The sequence below is a fragment of the Anas acuta genome, chromosome 2, assembly GCF_963932015.1.
Source record: "Anas acuta chromosome 2, bAnaAcu1.1, whole genome shotgun sequence".
Lineage (NCBI taxonomy): Eukaryota > Metazoa > Chordata > Aves > Anseriformes > Anatidae > Anas > Anas acuta.
The window spans coordinates 17157546-17167169 of NC_088980.1; the positions used below are offsets into that span (position 1 = coordinate 17157546).

Sequence of the window (9624 nt, forward strand, 5' to 3'; positions counted from 1 at the left end):
GTGTAATTGTTTTACATATATGTAAATGTCAGAAGTTTTAATTATTAGGAGCTTCAATTTGTAGCTGGGGATAGAGCAGGTAGATTGCAGAAGATGAAGACTAAGCTAAATGTTGGGCAAGATTCACATCATTATTTAACTTGATAAAATTTTATCATCAACATTCTCTCTCTTGTCAGTGAAGAGCCAGACATGGCTACAACTCTTCCAGGCTGAGCTAAGCAGTTCAGGCCATAGCTACACCACCAGCTTAATCTCCAGAGGTGGCTTAATCTTCAGATGTGGTCCTCCTCTCATCTGGCTCACAGTATATGCATGTGGATGTTAATGCTGCCCGTGTGAGGAAGTGGCCATGGAGGAGAGCTGTGCTGTCTGGTTTTGCAGGAGAGCTCAGGGATGTTGGACTGAGGTGTTAGATAGGTGAGCTGAAACAACTTATTGGAGGACATCTCTCTTATTTGTGATTGGAGTCCAGGCAACTAGCATAGATAAGGATATATAACTTTTTGATGGCATGTTAATGGCAAGTGAGATGAAACCCACCACTATCTCTTCATTTTGAATTGGATCAAGTTGGCTTGACCTGCAAATCAGGTCTAGGAAGATCAGGTCAAGGAAGGCCTAGGAACATGGGTGATGGTCTTTTCCCTCTGAAGTCAAAGGGACGTGGAGATCAGTGTTCCCTGCAGAACCATTTGCCTTTCTCAGTATGGCTATCCCCATCCACAAATGGTGATAATACTCATTTCCTTCACCAAGGGCTGTTCAGACAGGTGTGGGCTCCTGGGACAGTATGGCAGTGCCAATGAAGATATGCTGTCATAGGTTTAGTATAGCTGAAAAGAATTTTTGGCAAGCACAAGGGGCCCTGTGCATTTAAATGATGGATTTTCAGACTTCGTTGTACTAACATGCTTTTACAGCAGTTATTAGCAAGAGCTTTGCAAATTATCAGTGATGGTTTTACTGTAACCTACTTTCAAATTTCTTTGACATAAATTATTTGTTTAAAAAACATAAAATCTGAATGGAATTAAAAAAAAAAAAAGTCCTCTGTCCTCCAGCAAAATTAAAGAAGGTGTAACTCTTTGCTCCTGGATTGTATTTTTTTAGCTTTGGTACTGCTTTTTTATACTGTGGGCAAGTCGCTTTCTTTTGGAGCTGGCTAAACACCACTAAAAAATATTTGCAAATACTCCTTCAAATAAACGCTGGAATTGGAATGTGTGTCACCATTCACACCTACTTTCCTCAGAAGTTTGTACAAGCAATTTTTTTGTTCATAGGAAATATTTTCCAACAGCAAAAGAAACTGACAGATGCTTGAGAGAGGTGTATTTATATCCAGGTTTGCTCTGGCAATAACATTCTCTATTACTTGCCATTTCCATTTCTATACCTACTGACCTATTCAATCCTAAAGCTCCTCTTTAAAATTGTCTCTATTTAAAAAAATAAATGGAGCAGGGCTGAAAAACAATTTCTAGCCAAGTACAGCATTAAGGAGGAGACTTTTGGTGTCATTCAGTACATCTCTGCAGATCAAATGTTTCTTTTTTTCCCCTTCAATCTCTCCTCTGCCTAGGTTGAACTCCCCCCCCCAAGCATTGATCTAGGGTAGCTCAAGAGATACTGACTTAAGATGTGCTGTTTTAGAACAAAATATAAACCTGAGGACTTGGTCATTTGTGGACATTTATAAATCTGTTTTGCAAAAGCCTGGAGTCCTGTTAAATCAAACAGCTTGGCAAACATCTGACCTCTGAAATTGCAGATGGTCTGCCTGCATTTCTTCTGGTGAGCCTGCGGTCTGCGTTGCTCACCTGCAAGTGCTGAGGAGCACGGCTGTGCCGAGGTGTTTGGTATGTTGGCTGCATGAAATAACTGGCTGCTCTTGTGGGGTGCAGCCACTCGTAAAAGTAGAGCTAGCAGGGGCTGCAATGTGCTTTGGGACCCACTCTGCTGGAAGCTCTGTTTAAAGAACGGATCAGCTTTTAATTTATAATCCTGTTCAAATCTAGCAATAAGGTGAATTTCCAGTTGGGAATCTAGCCTCGTGAAGTGCTGCACTTCTTTATGAGATTTAGGGGCCCTTTTGGTTGTGTAGCCACCAGTGTTCATGCTGAAGCTGTTTCTTTTGTTTGACTCACTCTCCATAGGCATTGCAGTTAGGCATCAGCTTCTCAATCCCCTATAATGCGTTTCTGTGTCAGGATAGCAGACCCACTGAATAACGCTTACACATTTCTGCCCGGTAAATATTTCTGGCTTCTCTGCGATGCGAGGACTTAATGAATGAACAAATGTGACTCTTGATGGGAAAGTGTAGCTTATGCCTGTGATGCAATTTCTCCTTTGAAGGCTGTTAGCCACGTGTGCTTGTTACTTGTATCCCTCTCAGCCTGCCTTTGGGACTGAGTTGCAGCCTGGGCAAGGGTCGCCTTAAAAACCACACACATCATCTGTGTATGGGTAGAAGTCCTATTTTTAGTGCATACAAGAGGGCATTCACTACAGGGCAATGAAACTGATTTTTATTTTTAGTTTTTTAATTCCTTATGTCTTTGGGATTTATGGATGAAAAAATTCACTCCATCACCCTACAAAACTTAAGTGAACCTCCAAGACCAGCTTTATTCTCACTATTGCCAATATAAGTAAAATACGTTTCCCTGGACTGGGCTGGCAATAGACAAGGTTCAGCACTGGTTCTACTGGTGTGGTGCTGGGAAGGATCAGCGAGGCTCTGCCTCACCAAAGCCTGTTTTTATAAGGTCATGGCACAGGAGCCTTCTCATGGTAGAAATTTCCCCAGAGTGGGGTTTTCTGACATGTGCTCTGCTCCAAGCTCAGCACGAATTTCTCCAGAGAGATACTTGTGTGAATTTGACCCTTTATGTGTGTTCAAACAAAGATTTTATTTGGTATCTATTTTGGAATTAACCTTGGATTATTTTTCCATGTGACTGTTTTATGAAATTGCATGTTTAAAAAATACTAGAAGAAGATAGACATAATTTTTTTTCCTTCTGTTTTCAGAAACTCTGGAGAATGGACCAAATAAGTGTGAAAGGTGAGTAAGGAAATTTGCCATTTTCCAAAATTATTGTTATTACAGTTTTATTAGCATCGCATAGCCACTGTAGGTATGTAAGCTATATGTGTAAATATTTGTTATTGCTTGAATCTAGCGCAGCTAACAGAAAAGGAACCAGCAAAGATGAAACATACTGGAAGGAGATCAACGCAGCCATGGCCCTAACGAACCTCGCCCAAGGGAAGGAAAAACTGCAGGGAACTACCAGCTGCATCATTCAGAAATCATCACATATATCAGAAGTAAAGACTGTCAAAGTGCCATTAGTTCAGCAGTTTTAAGAGATGGGTCCTCTTTATTTTTCCTGTCAAGCGGACATTTTCCTTACAGGATTGGTTTTCAGCAAAATCAGATTCACAGATATGAGGCAAATGTGGAAAATAGGCCCCCTTTTACAGTATGGTCAGTTTAAAAAAAAAACAAAAACAAAAACATTCCTTCTGACTCAGACGTTTTCATTGTATTAAATGAAATGTTCAATTCCTTCTATAAAAGGCATGTAAATTATAAAAAAAACTGTTTTTATCAAAACATTAACTTATTTTATGTTAATCAAAGTGCGCATAAGATGTTTGCATTGCTATTACAGTAAGTGCCTTGCTTTCAAAAAATAAGCTATAACGTGGGCATAGTACAACAGTATTATGCCTCAAAATGACAATGCCATAATGCTTAAACTTTGTATATTATTCCAAGTGGGCTTAAGCAGCCTAGGGCTAAACACATTACTGCTGGAAGCCCTGGAGAATTGTGCTTATTAGACTTGAATGAATTGACAAGTCTTAATGAAATTGTTACATCATTTTCTCTCTCTCTTTTTTTAATCAACAGTGTTATAAAAATTGTACAGTATGTTTTGTCAAAGTGACAATGAGGTTGTTATGCATGTTTCTTACCTGTATATGCAGTATATTAAAATACCAAAATCATTCCTTTGAAAAGTGCAATACTCTAGAACACACAAATTTAGGAAATAAGTTAATTGTTCAGATTATTTTGAACTTCTTATACATACACTCCCAGACATGTTGCTTATTAAAGATTTCTAGTTGAGGAGGTTCTAGCCAGACTAGCTGTAAATCCAAGTTGAATTTCTATTGTTTTAAAGCTTTGCTAGTGACTTACTGAAGTTTTTATACAAGTAAACAAAATCAATCTCTTCTTGTACAAAACTGAATTTATAGTGCAGTTTATTATTTGCAGTAGAGCTCAAAAAGTTTCCATGGTGGAAATTATTACTTCAATGTGTTTTGAATGTTTTTATTTTGTAGGTACTGCATACATGAAAACAGTTGGTTGACAGTTCACATTTCAGTGAGAAAAAGCTATAGTATAACACTATCAAAGCCCAAACTAAAAACACAAATGGGACTTGAAGCATTGAAAAATCCCAGCATTTAATGTGAGAGGGTTTTAAGTAGATACTAAAATGTATTAAATGTCATGTCTGTAAACTTGACTGCTGTTGAGCATAATAACTAGCATAAAACCAGGTTTATGTTTAAGGGTTTTCTAGGGTGTACAAGTTATTCTTAAGTCATATAACAATAGTCTAATGAGGTTTACATTGCTTGAGTGGAATTTACATGAAAGCAATTTACAGTGGCAAAGCCAAATATGATTTATACTGAAACAGTTACAGAAAACTGGAAAAGAGATGATTGTTGCTAAGATCTGGATTTTTTTTTCCTGTGGGTATCCTGTCAGGTGTTTTCCTACTTATCCCTCTCCCCTTTTCTCTCTTTGGTGAGCCATCAATGAACAAGATAAGACTTCAGTCCTGCTCCCAATGAGTTTAATGGCCAAATTCCCACTTCAATGGAAGCAGGACTGTGCTAACGACAAAACTAACTTGCAAGTATAGGCTGTTCCAGTTGCACTAAAATAATCAAGATACATTGCAAATATCAGCCTTGGTGTGACTTCTTAGAAAACTTCTTGATGTAACATAACATGTTGTTGGGTTTATTTAGTGTACAATGAAAATGATTTGATATGAAAATATTTTGTACATATATATTTTTACTTTGTTTTCTAAATTGCTGATTTGCATTGACTTAAAGTGCCAAGCAAGAAATGTATGTCATGACTGTATGAACAGTTGAAGTATGTTTTACTGACTTGCATCATTATGTGTCTAAGATACCATGCATTAATTTTTGATACTTTACTGGATTTTGACATAATAATGTGAGTTTATAACTAATAGCAGAGAGTTAATACTTCACTTTTGTTCATACTATTATAAGTTATTCTGGTATTAAATATTTTATGACAATAAATTGATGGTTTTGAAAAACTTTTCTGTTAGGAATACTCACAGTGTTTTTGTCTGCATAAATGACAACAAAATTTGTTATGTAAAAAAGGTACCTATGGTGACTTCTCTGGAGTAAAACTGGAGAAGACAAGCCATAGTATAAATAACTTGTTCATGGTTCAAGTTCATTGTTCAAGTGATCAAAGCACAAAGAATAATCTGTAAAACACATCAAGTGGGTTTTAAATTTAAGAATACTTGGCATAATTTCTTGTTATCATTTCCTTTAATTTATTTTTTTTCTACTGCTGCTTTAGAGTTTTCTGAAAACACAGATTCTAATGAATTACTTGTGTGTCTTTTTTTAAATAACAAGAATCACGATCAGTGCTGAGCCAACAGCTAATGAAGACTCAATAATTATTTATGATATTGGAAAAACAAACATTATTACTATTGCTCTTCTTTGTTTCAACGTATGTAACCATTTTAGTAAAATAAATAACTGCAAACAACATCTTGCTGGTTTGAATTAAATATTCATTTATCTGTCCTTAGTCATTTGCATTTCTGGCTTCCTGTTATAGGCAGAATTACTCCATAACAGGATATAAGCATGTGATAGGCAAAGGCAAAAGAGGAGTGTTAGCCTTTTAATACAGCTTGACGGGCACAGTTATACAAAGTAGTTTAGCATGTTCCCAATGAAAATGCCCACCAAGTTTAGGCTAATGACTGCTAATGACAACATGGCATGATGCTGATAAATCCTCCACATTTGAGGACTGCAGAGGGAAACCACAGCTAAACACTGTCCTAAGTCATTGGAGAAGGTTCACAAGTTTGGAAAGGCCTTGGTCATACAGGGTATTTTCTGAATGTGGGCTACCTTTGTCCACAGTACCATGCATGGATACACTGTGGCTGTGTGGTCTTAATGACAAAGTAGATGCAATCAGCCCATCTAGAAGTTCAGAGCTCACAGTAATGACAGCCCAGTGTAACCAGCCTCCTAAATTTTGTGCCTCAACAGAGTTGCTCCAGTTACATGGGAAGGGTGATAATTAAGGTTTTTGTTGGCAAGTGGCACTTTAAGGTTTTATGTCCTACTTACCTCTGATATTGGTATGCCACCGTAACATCTGTGGGATCCAACATGACAGTGGAGATTCCAATATTCAGTTGGCACATGAGTTCCTAAGGGGATACATACAGCCTGATTTTTGCTGTTGGGAACACACAGAAACTCCCACATCATAATGGTGCTCAGCTTCTTGCCATCTACTTTGTGTCCAAGTCTGAGGTGAAGAAACCGACTCATTCTGCCTGTTCCTGCCTATTCTGTCACATCATTTGCAAGATCAGAGCACTCCTGGCCAGAGCATTCTCAATAAAGCACTGAAAGCAAGGGGAGCTCCAATTCTGCCAAGCTGCTCAGTAGGTAGCGTATACAATGGGATCAGTACAACAGTTTTCTCTTCCAACATCATACAAAGGCTACAACCTCTAAGCAATAGTTCTCACTTTGTAGCCTCATGGTGAAGCAGTTCCACCAGGGCTACTGAGAGCAAGTGCCAAGACAACACATAGGACATTGGGAGGACATCTGATAATTTGGTGTCTTGGATTTAAATTCTAACTGGGAGTTTGGTAAAGGACAGCACCTGGACTTGGATGCCCACATGTCACATGCATGAAGTAATCACCACACTGTGGGTTAGAAGAAGATGTGGAAGAGAAGTTGATAGCACCCCTATATTGTGCAAAGAAGAATGTAACTTAGCTTAGGTACAGACAAGGCTGTATGGGCTTAAACCTGTTTCTTCATTTTCATTTCACTCAGGTTATTTTTCATTATGTGCCCTGGTATTTTATCCACCTAAACTATCTTTCAGAGGAGATACACAACACCAAGCATGAGATGCTATTCCAGGAAGCAGCCTTGATTTAAAAAATGGGCGGGATCACTGATAATCATGAGCATCTGGAACTCACCAGAGCTTCACACATCTTATTCACAACTTCCACATTCAAAAGAGCACTGAGGACCTCAGGGCAGCTCTAGCAATGCCAAGATCCCAGTACTGCCAGGAGAGAGCAGCAGCTGCAATAGCAAAGCTTTTACTGCCCCAAATGCATGCTTACATGTAGGAAAGGGAAAGGTGCAGCTGTCTTCTAGCACAGCCAATTTACTCACACACATTAACATTTTTTGCTGTGAAATCTCAACATTTTGCTATGAAGCCCTTCATCTCAAGGTGCCCTTCATCCAGTCCTTAGGGCGACTATGCTTTCTTAAACCCTGGCCTCCTACTTGAAGGAAAATGGAGTCTGGACTCAGCATGGACTGAGGATACCAGACTCTAGTACTCCAGAAAGCTCTGAAGTCCAGTGGGGACCAATTCAGTGGTCACAGCAATAGTATTAATCATGGCAGATCCCAGTTATGTTTCTGTTTTACTGTGAAAAATCTGTGAGACTCTTGGAGAATCAGAAAGAACCTCAAAGGGAATGAGGCTCCTAACCTAACAAATATAACTATTTCTGAAGATCTGTGGGCCAAGGCATGTTTCCAGGGCCAATTGCAGATTGCCACGTGCCTGCTCTAAGCTACCTGGGTAGAAATGTGTTCTAGTTCAGAAACTGGGTAACTGCTTTAGTATGGCATCAAGCCTGCGCTGCTACACCAAGGTCCTTAGCAAAGCATGGACTGGAGTCAGTACAGTATGGTATATCTATATAGATTTTGGACCATTGCTTGCTGTATGCCTGCACTTGTCCACAGCACTGTCCTCAAGTTTCTGTGTTCTTTGGTTTAGCATTTGAGAGGTTAGTACCACAGCTCTGCATGGCTGAGTTGTTGTATGTAGAAGGGCATTGCCAATTGGAAGCTGCTCTGGTGAAATACCCACCTAGAGAAGCTAGCTAGGGCAGGAAAGTGAAATAAAACCTGATGCAAAGGACTGAATTGCCTGAGAGCACTGTTTTGACACTGCAAGAGTCAACAAGAGTCCAGCCTGGATGTGAGTTCATGTTGTACAAGCTGGTTTGCCAGTATCTGGGTGTACTTGGTCTGTTAGTAGCAGAACTGGGACTCAAACCTGTGGCTTTCACAGTGTGGAGTTGCTGAGCCAGTGTTTAGGTTTGGGCCCCATCTTGAAACTCCTCTTGTTTAACAAGAAGGGAGGGGACTGGCTAAAATACAAGTACTTTGTGAAAAAAAAAAAAAATGTGGAAAAGAGACATGAATGCCTAATGCAACAGAAAAAAAAAATAATCCCAAACCTCCTTAATGTTGCTGTTATGTCAGCTTGGGTTATTGGCAGTGGAAGTGGTTATTGGCAGCGGAAGTTAGACCTGGCTCGAGGCTAATATAACTCGCGCACCTGACTTTTTAAAAGGAGCTGAGATCTGGTTTCTTTATGGATGGGCTTTTTTTCATTTGTGGTGTTGGTCCCTTCTTCAGGTTTCCTTAGCCTTCCTTTCAGCCTGTTTTGGACTTGGTTCTCCTTCTATCTTTCTTCCTGTCTGAGAAGTCTCCTGTTACATGCAGACAGCAATGGGATCCTTCATGCCAAAGCTCATACTTCTGTCTGGCTTTGCAGTTTCTAGACCTACACAGGTGAAGGATGCATGAATCAACAAACTGGTGTTCAGTGACAAAGTCTGATATCTCTCTTCTCCTAGCCCAGGGTCAGTGAACATATGAAGTCTCAGGAGTGTGCTGTAGAGGTTCTTCAACCAACAAGCTCTACCATCTATCACTTCACTCCTAACTACTACTGCTTTTGGCTATCTTAACTCCCAAAAGGACTGTCAATTTAACCATAACTACCTAGGAACTGCCAAGTCTCATTTTATGAGCTGCTGTTGAGAGTTTAGCTATTTAAGGCTGATTTTAAACAATTTTTATTGGTACTTCGTGGCATGTGCCTGATTTACAGTGCTGTAAATAACCACAAATTAGGGACATTTCTTTCTTTACGGTAAACATGCATTATCTCGAGTATAAGAAAGATACCATGTTGGTGACTACAGGACTACAGGCCCCGTTCTGCTGCAGGCTTCCTGTGTGAGTCCTGGCAAGCTTCATCCAGGGTTTGGTCCATGTGGAGGGGCTGACACTTCCCCCTGGGGATGCTCTAAACACTGTGGAATGCCAGGGGGTGGTAGGATGTGAATCGCACCTACAAGATATTCTTTGCTGCTTACTCTGCTGCTATGAGGCTCTGAAAGTAGGAGAGGGCAGTGCTGTTTTGTATGTGGC

At 39.6% G+C, this 9624-nt stretch overlaps 1 protein-coding gene across 3 annotated transcripts in view; it reads left to right on the top strand.

Moving 5' to 3' along the window:
- MKX (mohawk homeobox) overlaps positions 1 to 5874 on the top strand; it is a 46687-nt gene extending 40813 nt beyond the window's left edge. For 2 of the 3 annotated variants that reach the window (XM_068673649.1, XM_068673648.1), the window contains exons 6-7: positions 3040 to 3073; positions 3192 to 5874. In XM_068673649.1, coding sequence (XP_068529750.1) covers positions 3040 to 3073; positions 3192 to 3378 — 221 coding nt within the window. In that variant the 3' untranslated portion in view covers positions 3379 to 5874. The remainder of the gene's footprint in view (positions 1 to 3039; positions 3074 to 3191) is intronic. The other variant, XM_068673647.1, reaches the window with a different exon arrangement.
- Positions 5875 to 9624: the final 3750 nt, after the last annotated feature.